General features: G+C 43.7%; 2 protein-coding genes across 3 annotated transcripts; one reads left to right on the forward strand and one right to left on the reverse strand.

Annotated features, from left to right (window-relative positions):
* Positions 1-1,452: 1,452 nt before the first annotated feature.
* LOC136675835 (mediator of RNA polymerase II transcription subunit 17) lies at positions 1,453-8,168 on the forward strand. Of its 2 annotated transcripts, none has more exons than XM_066652604.1 (13): positions 1,453-1,602; positions 2,458-2,720; positions 2,916-3,079; positions 3,224-3,443; positions 4,254-4,390; positions 4,933-5,014; positions 5,091-5,243; positions 5,353-5,483; positions 5,630-5,814; positions 6,016-6,153; positions 6,252-6,369; positions 6,473-6,632; positions 7,721-8,168. In XM_066652604.1, the coding sequence occupies exons 2-13, from the start codon at positions 2,489-2,491 to the stop codon at positions 7,927-7,929; spliced, it is 1,929 nt and encodes a 642-aa protein (XP_066508701.1). In that variant the 5' UTR covers positions 1,453-1,602; positions 2,458-2,488; the 3' UTR covers positions 7,930-8,168. The 2 variants fall into 2 exon arrangements, with proteins under 2 accessions (XP_066508701.1, XP_066508703.1); XM_066652606.1 differs by lacking the exon at positions 1,453-1,602 and adding an exon at positions 1,716-1,840.
* A 402-nt stretch (positions 8,169-8,570) lies between these two features.
* Positions 8,571-15,821, reverse strand: LOC136675934 (transmembrane 4 L6 family member 1-like). Its single transcript, XM_066652752.1, has 6 exons — positions 15,699-15,821; positions 14,804-14,984; positions 14,300-14,368; positions 12,419-12,564; positions 9,266-9,452; positions 8,571-8,906 (listed from the first exon to the last, which is right to left on the reverse strand). The coding sequence occupies exons 2-6, from the start codon at positions 14,972-14,974 to the stop codon at positions 8,892-8,894; spliced, it is 588 nt and encodes a 195-aa protein (XP_066508849.1). The 5' UTR covers positions 14,975-14,984; positions 15,699-15,821; the 3' UTR covers positions 8,571-8,891.
* Positions 15,822-17,404: the final 1,583 nt, after the last annotated feature.

Genomic DNA, 17,404 nt, shown 5'->3' on the forward strand with positions numbered 1-17,404 from the left:
CTTTCACTGATCAATCTAAACATACAAAATACCCTCTTTGTCTCAGCACTCACTGTCAGTTTTGATAGCTCTTCTGATCATTCATTCATTATCTGTAACCCTTATCCAGTTCAGGGTGGTGGTGGGTCTGGAGCCTAGCTGGAATCATTGGGTGCAAGGCAGGAATACACCCTGGAGGGGGCGCCAGTCCTTCACAGGGCAACACACACTCACACACCTATGGACACTTTTGAGTGTGTTTTTGGATCGTGGGAGGAAACCCACGCAGACAGGGAGAACACACCACATTCCTCACAGATAGTCACCTGAAGGAAACCCATATGGACACAGGGAGAACACACCACACTCCTCACAGACAGTCACCCGGAGGAAACCCACGCAGACACAGGGAGAACACACCACACTCCTCACAGACAGTCACCTGGAGGAAACCCACGCAGACACAGGGAGAACACACCACACTCCTCACAGACAGTCACCCGGAGGAAACCCACGCAGACACAGGGAGAACACACCACACTCCTCATAGACAGTCACCCAGAGGAAACCCACGCAGACACAGGGAGAACACACCACACTCCTCACAGACAGTCACATGGAGGAAACCCACACAGACACAGGGAGAACACACCACATTCCTCACAGATAGTCACCTGAAGGAAACCCATATGGACACAGGGAGAACACACCACACTCCTCACAGACAGTCACCTGAAGGAAACCCACGGGGACACAGGGAGAACACACCACACTCCTCACAGACAGTCACCTGAAGGAAACCCACGCAGACACAGGGAGAACACACCACATTCCTCACAGATAGTCACCTGAAGGAAACCCATATGGACACAGGGAGAATACACCACACTCCTCACAGACAGTCACCTGAAGGAAACCCATGCAGACACAGAGAGAACACACCACACTCCTCACAGACAGTCACCTGAAGGAAACCCATATGGACACAGGGAGAACACACCACACTCCTCACAGACCCGGAGCGGGACAAGAACCGACAACCTCCAGGACCCTTGAACTGTGACAGAGACACTAATTCAACTGCTGCTCTGTGTAATTTGTTAGCCCACTTCAGTTGTCAAGACCACCACCCACAACAGGTCTGGTATTTTTTGTTTGAGTGGATCAGACACAGTGTAACAGTGACCTGTTACGAAGGATTCTATGATTTACACAAGCCATGCAGCAAAATGAAGAATTACTGTCTCTGCCTTCACATCTACAAGGTACAACTAACAACATAGGTGTGTCTAACAGAGTGGACATGAGTGCACTGCTGTGTCTGATCCATTCATAACTACAACTCACTGCACAAATCTCCTCTATGGGGGTCCTGACTACTGAAGTACGGGCTGAAAGGGTGCTAACGATATACAAATGGACTCAATCCTGTAATTGTACAACTACAAAGTACTCCAGTGGAGCTGATCATATCGACAATGGCCGTCTAAACAAACAAAAATGTCCTCTCCGTTCCGAGAGAGGGCGCTAAATACATTCCCGGTGTCCACTCGAAGAGGAGAGGTGTCTTTGAGTTCTGTGCTAACAGCGGTGGATGTTATTGGAGTTTTATTTTAGTATAATGTGAGTAAATCTCTGGTTTAACTTCTTAGTGAATTGGGGTGGTGTTACATATCACAGCCGCTGAAGGAGAAAAGGAAGAGGCTGGAGTCGTTTATGGTTCATTTGTAGCCGATGTTAGCCACATCAGCTAAAGCTCAGCTCTTAAACACTGCTAATTCAACCCCCGCAAAAAAATGCTGTTTTGTAGGATTTATATGAGAGTTACTAACGTTAACTGACTCGATACAATTGGTTAAAGGTAACTATTTCTAGGTAACCTTTGGAGTGGTTTCAACGAGTGAATATATGTTCATATATTAAAAGTAATATGCGTAATGAACATAAGCATAATGAACGGTGTAAACTGATAATAAAACATGCAGATACACTGGTTTCTATAAGTAAATCTGGGCCAGGGGCTCCTGGGTTTCAACCCGTACTCGGGTCACAGTCTGAGCGTTTTGTGTGTTCTCCCTGTGTCTGCGTAGGTACACTCCAGGTGCTACGGTTTCTTGCCACAGTCCTGGTATGAGGATTGGTTGTGTGAAATTGTCCTCGGGTGTGAGTGTGTGAAGTGATGGACTTGCATTATGTTTAAGAATAAATTCAGGACCCACAATGCCCCTGGTCAAGATGAAGCACAAACAGAAACTGAATGAATGAATTCATTGGTTCAAATGGTAACAATCCACCTCAGGATTTTGTTCTAACCGTTGAACCATTTGTTAATTTGGTTTTCAAGTAAATAAAGAAGCAAAGCAGTTAAAACAGTATCATGGGCTGGATTTTTACTTTCTGGGACTTACCTACTCACCCGACCAAAATACAGGTGCTGACGTTTGGTTTAGAGGCTGTTTCTTTGTTGTTTTATTTCAGCTTTTAGGTGCTGTATGCGCAGAAGAGCAGGATGTCTGGAGGTCCTGCAGTTCGAGTGAGTATTGAGTCCTCCTGCGAGCGTCAGGTTCAGGAGGTCTCCCTGGATGGAGTGGAAACCTACGTCCCTCCGCTCTCCATGTCCCAAAACCTTGCAAAACTCGCTCAGCGCATCGACTTTGGCCAAGGCTCGGATGAAGACGAGGACGAGACGAATGGAGAAAGCAGAGAAACTGACTGGGGCAAACAGGACCCTGAGGAGGATGGTGAGGGAGCAAAGGATATTTAACACAGGACTGTATTTTTACTCTACACACATCCAGGGCACTAGGTGTCAGTGAAACTGCTGTTCCAAACCATGAAGACTACTTTGAGATGATTATGGTTATAATTGCACTCTTCAAATTGCAATTTTGATATAAACAATTTTTAATCATATACGTAAATAATACATTCCCCAGGTCCGGTGAAGTTCCAGCCGTGTTTGTGGCCATGGGACTCTGTGAGGAATCATCTCCGCGGGGCTTTAACAGAGATGTGTGTCCTGCATGATGTGCTTAGTATTGCTAAAGAAAAGAAATACATGGCTCTGGACCCAGTCTCCCAGGACCCCACTGTGGCTAAGGTACCCCCCGTCCCAGCACTTTCCTCTTGATTTTATCTGTAAACCCTGCAGAGATGGAGCAGGTTTCAAATGGCTGGTGAGACAAATGTGTTCATGAATTGAAAACATTATGCATGTGTTATATCAAAGTGTTTTACTCTACAGACCCCCCAGGTGTTCCAGCTGATCAGTAAGAAGAAGTCATTGGCTAATGCAGCTCAGCTACTGCTGAAGGGGGCAGAGAAACTGACTAAGTCTGTGGCAGAGAGTCAGGAGCAGCGACGGCAGCGGGATTTTAACGCAGAACTTTTACATCTGCGCTCGCAGTGGAAACTGCGCAAAGTCGGAGACAAAATCCTTGGAGACCTGAGCTACCGCAGTGCCGGTGGGTCCTGCCTTTTAGAGGCATGCGGGTCTGTGGGAAAAATGATTTTTTCGTTAAAAAAATCTTGCTATACAATAGTTTATCAATAAGTGATGACGGTATAAAATGATATATAACTTCAATAAATACAAATACAGTACAGGTAAAGGATTACATTTTTCTAAAAATTAGTAGCTGTGTGGGGCGGCACGGTGGTGCAGCAGGTTAGTGTCGCAGTCACACAGCTCCAGGGGCCTGGAGGTTGTGGGTTCGATTCCCGCTCCGGGTGACTGTCTGTGAGGAGTTGGTGTGTTCTCCCCGTGTCCGCGTGGGTTTCCTCCCACAGTCCACAAACACACGTTGCAGGTGGATTGGCAACTCCAAAGTGTCCGTAGGTGTGAGTGTGTGAGTGAATGTGTGAGTGTCTGTGTTGCCCTGTGAAGGACTGGCGCCCCCTCCAGGGTGTATTCCCGCCTTGTGCCCAATGATTCCAGGTAGGCTCTGGACCCCCCGCGACCCTAAATTGGTTACAGATAATGGATGGATGGATGAATAGTAGCTGTGTGGTGAGCGTGAAAGTGTGAAACCCCCACATTCACAGAATATCATTACGTACAGTGATGTTATATGATTATATTTGTTTGTTTGTTTTGTTGAGCAAATACCATCTCACTGCACAGATAAATATTTTTTTAAATCTTTTCTCAGGAGCCTGTAGCTTTTTCACAGTACTGTTGATTGCAATGTTGAATTATGGCAAACATGAGAGGTGTAGGAGGCTTACACTACGCTAGGTTTTCGGACTAAACCTCAAAAAATGTCTGTTTGCAGGGTCTCTGTTCACTCATCACGGCTCCTTCGAGGTCATTAAGAACACAGACATCGACATGGACAAGAAAATTCCAGACGATTACTGTCCCCTCAACGTTCAGATCCCCAGCGACCTGGAGGGTTCTGCTTATATCAAGGTGAAGGTCACGGCGTCACACACTGACAGAAACAAACAAGAAAAACAAATGCAGAGAATCTAGAACTAAAGGAAGTCTCTCTCTGTCTCTCTCTTTCTCTGTGTCTCTCTGTCTGTCTCTGTCTATCTCTATCTCTCTCTTTCTGTGTCTCTGTCTGTCTCTCTCTCTCTCTTTCTCTGTGTCTGTCTGTCTGTCTCTGTCTATCTCTCTCTTTCTGTCTCTCTGTCTCTCTTTCTCTGTGTCTCTCTCTTTCTGTCTCTCTGTCTCTCTTTCTCTGTGTCTCTGTCTGTCTCTGTCTATCTCTATCTCTCTCTTTCTGTGTCTCTGTCTGTCTCTCTCTCTCTCTTTCTCTGTGTCTGTCTGTCTATCTCTCTCTTTCTGTCTCTCTGTCTCTCTTTCTCTGTGTCTCTCTCTTTCTGTCTCTCTGTCTCTCTCTCTCTTTCTCTGTGTCTCTCTGTCTGTCTCTCTCTCTCTCTGACTATCTCTCTCTCCCTCTCTCTCTCTCTCTCTCTCTCATACATACACACATACATTCATTCCAGGTTTCGATTCAGAAACAAGCTCCTGACATTGGGGACCTGGGCACAGTGAATCTTTTCAGGAGGCAGCCCAAAACCAGGCCAGGTACAGTACATGTGATCACTTAGAATAGTGTTGCAAGCTAAACATGAGGCAGTTACTTCACTGATTTCTCGTGCAGGTTCCCAGACATGGCACCTGAAGCTGGAGGCTGCTCAGAATGTGCTGCTCTGTAAAGAGATCTTCGCGCAGCTCTCTCGAGAAGCTGTACAAATCAAATCTCACATTCCACACATCGTCGTAAAGAACCAGATAATCTCTCAACCATTCCCTGGTGAGTACACAAACACACACACACTCTCGCATCAGCTTCTGCTTCCTGTGTGTCTAAAGAGAGGTGTGTGTTTTTCTGAACTTTGTGTATTGTTTATCTGTATTTCTAGGACTGCAGCTGTCCATCTCTCTGTGCCACTCAACTGTGGAGAAGAAAAACCAGAGAAACTCCCCTGAAAAAAGCAAACCAGATGATCATCTGTACGTGCTTGAGCACAATCTGCACCAGCTTATTAGAGAGGTACATACAAAATGAACAAGAGTAGCTGGCTATGTTTAAATAGGTTTAGTATATATTCTGAAGCCCACTAGGGGTCGGTATAATGGCTGTTCACTCGTATACACGTTCATATGTGTGCTTCATATGATGATGTGTGTTTGTTGTAGTTCCATAAGCAAAACTTGAGCTCCTCTGTGATGCCACATCCTGCCAGTGCTCCGTTCGGACCGAAGCGTCTGCGTTTGGCTGGACCGATGGCGTACGATAAAGCAGAGATCAGCTCTTTACAACACAGCGAGGGCCTGCTGGAGAAAATTGTCAAACAAGCCAAACACATTTTCCTCCGGAGCAGGTAGCAGACTCGGACTCCTTCTGTATATTTCTAAGAGTACACCCACTGATCTGGGGTCAGCTGTTGTGTGTTATATAATGTTGAATAGGATTAAAGTATCTGATTAGATCTGTTCTTGTTCTGAGCTACCTGACCGCTGTGTATGTTCGAGATGTATACGTGAGCCGATACAGGAACAAGACTTTACACTCTTCTCCACAGAACAGCGCGGACCATAGACTGCCTGGCGAGTCGTATTGAGGATCCTCAGATTCAGGCCCACTGGTCCAACATTAATGATGTTTACGAGTCCAGTGTGAAAGTGCTGATCACCTCACAGGGATATGAGCAGATCTGCAAGTAAGAGCAGATACAATTTTTATTTTAAATGCTGATCTCTTAGTGTGGGTCTGTATAGTATGACTATAAATGGTACCTGTCCTCCCCCTCTCCCTCAGGTCTATTCAGCTGCAGCTGAACATTGGTGTTGAGCAGATCAGGGTGGTGCACAGAGATGGAAGAGTCATCACTCTTTCTCACCAAGAGCAAGAACTACAAGACTTTCTGTTGTCACAGGTAAATATACATTGAAGGGAACCTGTAATACGATTATTTTCTTAAGGCAGCCCTTGATAACCTGAGACAATCTAGAACTCTGTACTGTGTGTGTGTAACTCAGATGTCCCAGCACCAGGTGCATGCAGTACAGCAGCTGGCGAAGGTGATGGGATGGCATGTCCTGAGCTTCAGTAATCACGTGGGACTCGGCGCCATCGAGAGCATTGGAAATGCCTCTGCTATCACTGTGGCCTCACCCAGTGGAGAATACGCCATCTCAGGTTCGCAGGCACACACGCATACACACCTTTTTTTTCATTCATTCATTCATTCATTATCTGTAAGCGCTTATCCAGTTCAGGGTCGCGGTGGGTCCAGAGCCTACCTGGAATCATTGGGCGCAAGGCGGGAATACACCCTGGAGGGGGCGCCAGTCCTTCACAGGGCAACACAGACACACACATTCACTTACACCTACGGACACTTTTGAGTTGCCAATCCACCTACCAATGTGTTTTTGGACTGTGGGAGGAAACCGGAGCACCCGGAGGAAACCCACGCGGACACGGCGAGAACACACCACACTCCTCACAGACAGTCACCTGGAGGAAACCCACGCAGACACAGGGAGAACACACCAACTCCTCACAGACAGTCACCCGGAGGAAACCCACGCAGACACAGGGAGAACACACCAACTCCTCACAGACAGTCACCCGGAGGAAACCCACACAGACACAGGGAGAACACACCAACTCCTCACAGACAGTCACCTGGAGGAAACCCACGCAGACACAGGGAGAACACACCACACTCCTCACAGACAGTCACCCGGAGGAAACCCACACAGACACAGGGAGAACACACCACACTCCTCACAGACAGTCACCCAGAGCGGGAATCGAACCCACAACCTCCAGGCCCCTGGAGCTGTGTGACTGCGACACCTACCTGCTGCACCACCGTGCCGCCCACCCCTTTTTTTCTCCCTCTTTAATCCCTGCATACATCTTCAAACAAATGCTCACACACTTCTCTATACATCTACATCAAGAACCACTGGAGAGATGCCACAGTGCAGCTGATGTCTGCTCACATTCAGTTTCTCATTTCGTTCATGTTTGTATTTAAATAGCATTACGTTTCATACTTCCTCTGTGAATAGTCAGAGCTTTAGTTTTAGATCAAAATAATCCCGAGTTAGAAGAAGAGAGTGGGGCACACTTCATTTCCTTTGCTGATAGATTGACATATTTATTCATTTATTTATTTATTTAAACCAGAGTAATGTTACTCTTAATAAAAGATGAGGTTAGGGCACCACCCAGATCTGTGTGTAACCTCTGTGTCTGTGTGTGTCTCTGTGCAGTGCGTAACGGACCTGAGAGTGGATGTAAAGTTTTGGTTCAGTTTCCCCGCTGCCAGACTAAAGACTTGCCCAAAACTGACGTGTTGCAGGATGGGAAATGGAGTCATTTACGGGGCCCTTATAAAGAAGTGCACTGGAGCAGGATGGAGGGAAGAAACTTTGTTTACAAAATGGAGCTTCTGATGGCAGCACTGACTCCTTGTCCTTGAAGTGTGTGTGTGTGAGAGAGAGAGAGCGTTGTCTACTTCTTTTTTTTGTATGGGAAACAGCAATCAGGGGTTAGCTCACTCTGCTGTAGGGCGTTTCTTGTCTCCGACTCTTGTATATCGCCTGTTTGCCTGTATTTTACAATTTTTATGTTATTTCAAATCCATGAAAATGTACAGCTCATTTGTTTAAGAAAATATTTTGGACTTGGTCTTGTTCCTGAGCCTGAGCCTGAAAAATAAACTAAATATTTGTAACACGCAGCTTCTCTTTGCATCATTTTAACTGAGAAATTTGAAAGTTTGAAATTCACTAGAATTCACTGTAAATTCCAAATGTGATGAGCCTCATTGTGTTGTCATGAATTTTAAAATGTTATTAAAGTGAACGCCTACGCTGTTCATAGATAAGAAGAAATCCTACAACTGTTGATAACGGCTAAGTCTTGAACAATTTCCTGAGGTACTTTCTCAGCTCATGACCACATGATTTCCTGGCTGCCTGTGTCTTTCCTTTATCTGCATTTTAAAGTCTGACTAGCCCTTTGTTCACAGAACTTAATGTTCTGGCAGCTGACGGTCTGTGAAATATCTTCAATAAAATACAAGAAACATGGAGAGGACACTTGATACTATGGCTCAGAACTGTGAAACTAAACTTCACATTTTATTAGAATGGAAAGTACAGTACACACTTAAATAATTATCAGAAAATGTGTCTTTACCCACTTGTATTTGTCTCATCTGTGAACAAGTTTCATCTCTGAGCTGTTACAGTAAAAAAGTTCTCTGTACATTAAGTTATTATTATAATTACTATTATTAAACCAGGCAGAGGAAGCAGCACTTCCTGTGTGTAACATCAAGAAACGGTCAACATCATCTTGGTTGATTGTACAACTGATTTGGGAACAGGTGTGGTCTTGTAGGCAGTGTCCTCAGAAAACCAGATAAGTGACCAATGTTTAAGCCAGGTTCCCCTGTGCAAAAACAAAATATTGAAGTAAAAGAAAGGTAGTCCTTCTTTAACACCAAAACGTACCAAACATTTATGTGATTATTTTTGCATTATTACACTATTTCATATAAAGTGCACGTCGCACGAGATGTTAAATCTAATAGCCTTGTTGTCCCTAAAGAAAATAGTTAATTCACCATAGAGTAGGTCCCCCCACATGTCTGTGGTGGAGGACTGCCATATTTGACACATCCAGGCCACTAGGTGTCAGTATAAAAGCTGTTCCTCTTCAATGTGGAGAGGAATGAGCACAGTTTTGTTATGGAAAATTGAAAGACATGAGAAACTACACATGGGTATTTAGTTTTCATTGTGCTGCACCTGTCTCTTGTTTATGCAGGTTCCACATAGGCATCCCAGAAGGCCGTTGGCCACCTGAGACAGCAAGAGGATGGCCTCCAGCGTTGAGAGACCCAACAAAATGGAGAACAAAACAATGTTCCAGAGTACCACAATCCTCGGTTGCTCACACTGCTCCCAGACCTCCTGATTGAACAGGTAACTTTCACTGAGGAGAAGAAATCACAAATATATTTGTTGGGTTACATTTATAGGAATACAATGTAAGAACGGGCTCTTTTTGCCTCCTGAGCTCCCCCTACCTGCTGCTGAGTGACCAAGTTTCACACACACGACTGGCTCTCAGGGCTTCTACATAACATACACTCCCAGACAAACTCATGTATTTACATCATTCGCAAACGGCCCTTGAGGCTTCAGCTGAAATCAAGTCTGGGGAATGTGTGTAAAATAAAAATGACTACATGATAAAACCCATATATTACTCAAAGTACAGACTGGACCATGTTATTACAACCATAAACCTTGTAACTTTGGTGGTACATTGGCTGTTATAACCACAGCAACAGACAGTAAAGCACTTATTACCAGAATCGATGTCCAACGCTAAAAATTGAGCTAATCCGGCTAAAGTTAGCAGGCGCTAGCACTCACCCTCTTTCATCAGTAACTCTCAAAACCAGATTATAACCCTGTCCTCAACAAAGCTTGGGTTCCACCAACACAACGTGTAACTTTAGCAATTTAATCCACACAGCAACTGGAGAAAAACAAGTATTACCAGAATCGATGTCTAACGCTAAAAAGGTGAGCTAACTCAGCTAAAGTTAGCAGCTGCAAACCATGTCTCACTGCTCAGTGACTCTAAGGGTTACCCATTTCTCGTGAGAATCCTCCGCCTTGTGATTCAGAAGTTGCTTAGTGCAGTAAACCATCAGAGGACCCTGCATAGCAGCCACTGAGGCTCTATTCTCCCTGTCACTGCTCTGAGGAAAATTAAAATCATTTAGAAACTGTAAATTTAAAGTAGAAATACTACATAGAGTTCTTTTAATAGGAAAGGTTTTATTCCTAGATTTAGAATTGCTGAAGTTTTAGAGGCTTTAACACAGGACTAATAGCTTTTCGAGAAAGTGAGGGATTAATGTAAGATGAGGATTGAGTTAAAAAAGAAGACTTTTGTTTGAAACTTAAGTTGAAAGATTTTCACTTCCTCAAAACACATTTCCCTACTGCATGAGTATTTGCATTTGTGCAGCTTGAGTTTTCAGCTTGGTTTACTTCCTCTGACCTATGTGAATTTCTTTCAGGAAAAAAAAGAAAAATACGAAAGATACAGGCAACCAGTGATAGAAAATGTTTTCTTACTCTTAGGTATGCATTCATGGCATGAACTGTGAAAGACCTCTGAAGTTTAGCAGCAGATCCTTAAAGTCCTGTAAGTTGTGAGGTAGGACCTCTTTGAATCAGACTGTGTATTTCCACCATATCCCACAGACGCTAGATTGGACTGAGTTGTAGGGCACTGGCCAAGTCAACATTCTGAACAATGTTCATGTTCCTCAAACAATGTCTGAATAATGTATGCAGTGTGGCAGGGAATAATCTCCTGCTGAAAGGAGCCACTGCCGTTAGGTAAAATCACTGACACGAAGGGGTATATTCGGTCTGTATCTAATTATATAAACAAATACGCCCAAACTGACTCCACTGGTTCGGCCACTTGAACGTCCTGCTGTTTGTGTGACACACAAACACACAATATTTACTTGATGTAAAATAAACCATTATTCATAGGACCAGGACACTTTCCTCCATTGTTCCATTGTCTAATTCTGATCCCCATATGCCCAGAGTTGGTGGACAGGTCAGAATGGGGACTGTGACTAATCTATGAATCACTGTGACTCTGGTCCCTGACACCTTTCTGCCAGAGCCAACATCAACTTTTTTCAGCAGTGTGTTTCACAGTAGCTCCTTTGTGGCATCAGACAAATGGGCTAGTCTTCACTCACCCAACTATCAAGTTTCCATGACCCTGTCACTGGTTCAAGGGCTGCCCTTTTTTCATGGACAACAACCACTGTATAACAGGAACCCCTCACTAGGCCAGCTGCTGTGGAGATGTTCTGAACAAAACATTATATCCATTACAATTTCATGCTAATCAAAGTGGCTCAGGGTCTTACACTTGAACATTTTTCCTGCTTCAAACACACATTCTGTGTGAATGTAACTTCCTTTACCTGTCAGTGGTTAAAATATTGGTGAATCTACTCCTAAATAAAAATATATCTTAACTACATACAGTAGGGATTCAGTATTAATATATATTGCAATATACAATGTTTCAAAAACAATGATATGATGAACACATTTTCAGTATTTCAGTACACATATTTACAGCATCTGTCACTAACTGATGGTCATTAGAGGGCGCTGTCCTCAGTTCAGCACTCGATTTTAAGATTAGCTTAAAAATATTAACATTGACAAAGCCAAAAGGGTACTGTTTGAAGGTGATGTCGTGTTGGTTTCAGTTCATGGCAGTGTTTCTGTGGCTTTTTTATTGTTTACATCAATATCTGATTTAAATCGTATCGCCCAAATTTAAGAAATATATTGTGATATAGGGCGGCACGGTGGTGCAGCAGGTAGGTGTCGCAGTCACACAGCTCCAGGAACCTGGAGGTTGTGGGTTTGATTCCCGCTCCGGGTGACTGTCTGTGAGGAGTTGGTGTGTTGTCCGCGTGGGTTTCCTCCGGGTGCTCCGGTTTCCTCCCACAGTCCAAAAACACACGTTGCAGGTGGATTGGCGACTCGTAGGTGTGAGTGTGTGAGTGAATGTGTGTGTGTCTGTGTTGCCCTGTGAAGGACTGGCGTCCCCTCCAGGGTGTATTCCCGCCTTGCGCCCGATGATTCCAGGTAGGCTCTGGACCCCCCGCGACCCTAAAATTGGATAAGCGGTTACAGATAATGAATGGATGGATGGATATTGTGATATAAATGTTGGCCGTATCGTCCAGCTCTGCTTACAATGAGCAGAGGGTGATAGGGCTTGGCCACTGAGGTGGGGGAGGTAGAGGAAGTGGTTACAGAGTGCATTGATTATTGATTTAAAATAGCTGTTTACAGTATTTAGGGAATCTCCTTCTTCTGTGTGTGTGTGTTTACTTTAAAGTCTTATTGGAGAAGGGGTAGATAAACAGTCCGTCTCCGGTGTCACAGAGAGGGCCCTCCTTCAGTCCGACTACAGTGATAATCAGACAGTACAGCGCTCCTGCCACGCCCACAACAGCCATCACCATGGAAATCAACATCTGAAACAATAGAAACAATAAACAGAAATGATGTCATCTAGCTGCACACACCCCAAGCTACAGAATGTGGACATTGTTGATCATTCCATTCAAAACCTTTATTAGGAAAAGCTGCTTATTGTTCCACTGTATCATTTAGTAAGATAGCTTCGCCTTAAAAAGGATGTACACAGAGACTTTTACAGCATATTTCAGATGTGTTTCTGCTGCTCCACAGTCCAGTGACCACATGCTTTACATACCTCTAGCTGATGCATATCATTGCATGCCAGTAAATTACATGACCAGTAATCACACTCCTCACAGACAGTCACCCAGAGGAAACCCACACAGACACAGAGAGAACACACCACACTCCTCACAGACAGTCACCCGGAGGAAACCCACGCAGACACAGGGAGAACACACCACACTCCTCACAGACATTCACCCGGAGGAAACCCACGCAGACACAGGGAGAACACACCACACTCCTCACAGACAGTCACCCGGAGGAAACCCACGCAGACACAGGGAGAACACACCACACTCCTCACAGACATTCACCCGGAGGAAACCCACGCAGACACAGGGAGAACACACCACACTCCTCACAGACAGTCACCCGGAGGAAACCCACGCAGACACAGAGAGAACACACCATTCTCCTCACAGACAGTCACCCGGAGGAAACCCACGCAGACACAGGGAGAACACACCACACTCCTCACAGACAGTCACCCAGAGGAAACCCACGCAGACACAGAGAGAACACACCACACTCTTCACAGACAGTCACCCGGAGTGGGAATCGAACCCACAACCTCCAGGTCCCTGGAGCTGTGTGACTGCGACACGACCAGTAAACAGTATTTTGTAAAGATAATATGCTTTATTTGTAGATATTTTATGATATTTGGTGTCCCAATAGGATTAAAGCATTTTTGTTTGTAACATATATTTGTAATTCAAAATTCAAACATTCTCCCACTCTTTTGTCAGAAATGACAATTATCATTTTATTTTTAAAAATTTGTAAACCGTAACATAGAAACCCCCTTCTGTAACTCATCTAAACCCACCTATAACGAATTCAGTGATGAATAAATTCTTCTCTCTCACCGTAAACAAACTGCTTAATTTTTTAGGCTATTATTTGTTCAATAAAATGACTGTCATGTTTAATACTACTGTGGGATCAAAGATGATTGTGTTTGCATACCTCCTTAAGGATGGTCTGGGAGGTTCTCCTGCACTTAACCAACTATTTAGATTTTGTTAGAGTGCATGGGGTGATGGCCCAGACTAAGAGATTTGGGTTACCTCAGACTTTGCATAGGCATCATTTGTTTATGAGTTACTGTGTACTCCTTTCCACGATGCTTGGGTTATCTCAGAGTGCTTGGGATTGAGACTTAGCTTGAAAACCAGGTATCATGTGTCTCTTCTGCTTAGAACCCAGCGTCTCCTGAAGCATTACTTTGCCAGGGAAAGTCTGCCCAATAGCTGTGGCACCATGGAGAACATTGAGGGTCTATATTCACAACAATACGGGTGTAGTCAGCAGGATGGTGGTCCGGTTTATACATTTAAAACACTACAGTCTCCAAAAATGACCAAAGTGCAGAGAGTTTCAATTTTTAATTAATATGTTACGCAAAAAAGCTTTATATATTATATATATATATATATGTGTGTGTGTGTGTGTGTGTGTGTGTGTGTGTGTGTGTGTGTGTGTGTATACAGGCTGTCTCACCCCACATCTATTGGCTAAGCAGCTCCCCTCCATTCCTGCTGCCCTGATCACTGAAGCAGGTAAAAGCACCTATGAAAATGACAGAAAAGGTTTTAAGGATGTGATATGTGTTTTTATAGACAGTGCATAGTCCCAGAGTGATTTAAAAGTACGCAGGGAGCTAAATTCCCTTCATTCATCCCTTTTCATACCGCTTTCAGATCATCAGAATGAATTTAAGCCTAAAGAAACATATTCATTCTTCTTCTGTAATCACTTAATCTCAGTCAGGATCAGGGTCACGGCGGCTCCAGAACCTGCAGAATCACTGGGCCCTGAACACACTCACCCAGTCACTCACAAACTCACATCTGTCGTAATGTTCATGCCACCGATCCACACATCACAAACACACCAAACTCCTCACAGACAGTGACCCGAGACAAGGCTCGAACCCAAGCCCCTGGAACTGTTCAATGTCAATAAAACACTGATAATAAACAATAACAAAAGTCTAATATTCACCAGAGCTCCTCCTCCAATGACCCCAGGGAACAACCACACACACTCAGTGATCTGCTCTGTGCCCCACACCTCTCCATTTGGGAAGAAGAGCAAGATGTTGGCCACAATGGAAAGCAGAGCAAAAGGAAAGAGTAGATCTCCTGTACATCTCGCCCAGCGTCCTGTGCACATGATCAGCCGCCTGGGAAATAAACACACCGCCGAGACAACACGAGGTTCAGAGGGTTCTTCTGCTCAGGAGAAGTAATGAAAGTTTAAAACAACACTGGTGTCCAGATAAAAAGGTTTACAACATCAAAACTGAGAAGGTTATTGGCGCTGATGCGAAATGGTTACGAGCTCTGTTTAATACTTTATCTCAGCAAATCTGAGCCCACTGTTTGATTTTATCTAGAGGATGATACACAAAGATATTAAGGAGAAACTACAGACACCACACTCAACAATAAAGATGTTGCAAAGGGTTCTTGACCAATGCCATAGAAGAACCACTTTTGATTCCATAAAGAACCATGGTTGTTTTAGAGGCCTTTTAAAGGTTTAAAAACCCATCACCTGGTCTTAAGGTCCTTTACGGATTTAAAAATGTCAGGGTTCTTTAAGGAACCAGTAGTGGTTCTTCTATGGCTTCGCTCAAAGAACCTTTTGCAGGACCATTATTTTTAAGAGTGTGCAGACGGACTAATATGGAACTACAATGATATTCAGTAGAAACTACAGAGAGATTAAGGAGAAGCCAGAGACATATTAAAGAGCAACTACAGAGAATTAGAGATGTTAAAAAGAGACGACAAAGATATTAAGGATATTGCAGTAGAACTACAGAACAAATATAGAGATAGACCTTCTTGTTAATTTTCTTAACTATAAACCCTCCCCCTCTGCTCAGCCTTACCTCTGTAACCTTGTTTTTACTGAAATCAAGAGTGATGGACTTCAGGATCCTGTTTCAGCAGATTTCTCTCTTCATCATCCACTGCATGAAGATTAACTCCCGTTTATATTTGGGATCAGTCACAGGATCAGATTATCGGAGAGAGAGAGAGTGTGTAAGTGTGTAATGTGCAGAGTGATGTCAGAGCTCTCTGTCCTTGCGGTCGTTGACACTTGCAGAGTGATCAATACATGTATTACTTTGTTTTGTTTTGTTCTAATAAATTATTGTACATTCTAAGTTTACTAATAATATAAAAACACTGAAATAGTCTGAGAAGAACCAGGGTTCTCAAGTTTTAAAAAAGGGTTGCAGTTGTTCTCTCATCAAATGTGTTCCATTCCATGTGCTCCCTGAGCTCCCCTCTGGAATCTAATGATTAACAGTCGTACACAGTCCTGATCCTGGTGTGCCACTGCCCTGAATGTTGTAGTTTTCTACTCACTCCGTCACACCCCCTTCAACTTTGGAAGGGATAGTTCCACTGTTTATACCTTTAGTGAATATAATGTACTTTTACTGTACCTTTATTTCTGAGAGTGTATATAAGAGCAGGGTGTAAATGTACAAAAGAATGTGTGCAAAAACACAGAGCAGAAGATATTTACGTTTTATTAGTGTCAGGAAAAGATGTGTGAGTGTGTTTGTGTGTCAGAGGGAGGGGGGTGTATACTCGGCTGTACTGAGTTCAGAACCAGAATGGCTTGCGGGAAGAAGGACCCTCTTCGTTCTCTTTGTATTGTCCTTCAGGGAACAGAAGCACGTCCTGTAGCAGAGCGGAGAGTCCATTGTTGCGGTGGCTGAGGTCTTTCACAGTCCTCTGGGCCTTGGTCCAGAACCAGTTGTGGGAATACGAGGCGTTTTCCTTTGGTGATCTATCACACTCTGTCCTTGCAGCAGGCTGAGAATTTTACTAATACATTGTCTAACTACGTATCATTTTAAACGCTTATTCCAGCCAAATATTACTGCTGTATATAACTACTTAGAATTGTAAATGCTTAATCTACTCAAATGCCAATAGGTTATCTAATTATTTATAGATTTACAGGTTTATACCTCGGAAATATTACAGTTTTTATGTTGAAATTCAACACAACCAGATGATCTGAGACACATTTAAGACTTTGGGGCCAACAATTATCTTTGATGTGAACAATATTAAACAACAATATTCACACACACAGAGAGAGAGAGAGAGAATGACACACAGGCACAACTGACATTTAGAACAGAAAATGTTTCAGTACTTGAATCTAAACTACTCAGAGAGAGAGAGAGAGAGAGAGAGAGAGAGAGAGAGAGAGAGAGAGAGAGAGAGAGAGAGAGAGAGAGAGAGAGAGAGAGATCCATTTTAGAAGTAGGTCACAGCACTAACAGCAACTGAATGGTTTCATTTCTATCTTCAGCTCCACTTCACTAGTAAAGAAACAACATAATCACCACTGGCTTAAATATCAGTAACACTGCTACTTTTTAATTAAGGTATTCATTAATATTGATAATCATCTTATGGCATGAAACTTTACATTCTCTAGACATGTGTTATTGATCTGTCATGACACACTGGACCACAGGTGAAGGCCTGCTGCAGGGACTAGTTGTTCACTATGTGAATGCAGCATGAATAAGAACATGTAACCGCAGAGACTGCTTTCCAAAGCAGA

The sequence above is a fragment of the Hoplias malabaricus genome, chromosome X1 (assembly GCF_029633855.1).
Source record: "Hoplias malabaricus isolate fHopMal1 chromosome X1, fHopMal1.hap1, whole genome shotgun sequence".
Lineage (NCBI taxonomy): Eukaryota > Metazoa > Chordata > Actinopteri > Characiformes > Erythrinidae > Hoplias > Hoplias malabaricus.

Excerpts from the sequence above, each read along its gene's own strand:
- LOC136675835 (XM_066652604.1), top strand. The coding sequence starts at position 2,489 with ATGTCTGGAGGTCCTGCAGTTCGAGTGAGTATTGAGTCCTCCTGCGAG. Across the intron at positions 3,080-3,223 it reads AGGACCCCACTGTGGCTAAG|ACCCCCCAGGTGTTCCAGCT; the intron begins GTACCCCCCGTC and ends TTTACTCTACAG. Across the intron at positions 5,484-5,629 it reads TGCACCAGCTTATTAGAGAG|TTCCATAAGCAAAACTTGAG; the intron begins GTACATACAAAA and ends TGTTTGTTGTAG.
- LOC136675934 (XM_066652752.1), bottom strand. The coding sequence starts at position 14,974 with ATGTGCACAGGACGCTGGGCGAGATGTACAGGAGATCTACTCTTTCCT. Across the intron at positions 14,369-14,803 it reads TCATTGGAGGAGGAGCTCTG|GTGCTTTTACCTGCTTCAGT; the intron begins GTGAATATTAGA and ends TCATTTTCATAG. Across the intron at positions 9,453-12,418 it reads TTCTCCAATAAGACTTTAAA|TGAAAGTTACCTGTTCAATC; the intron begins GTAAACACACAC and ends TCTTCTCCTCAG.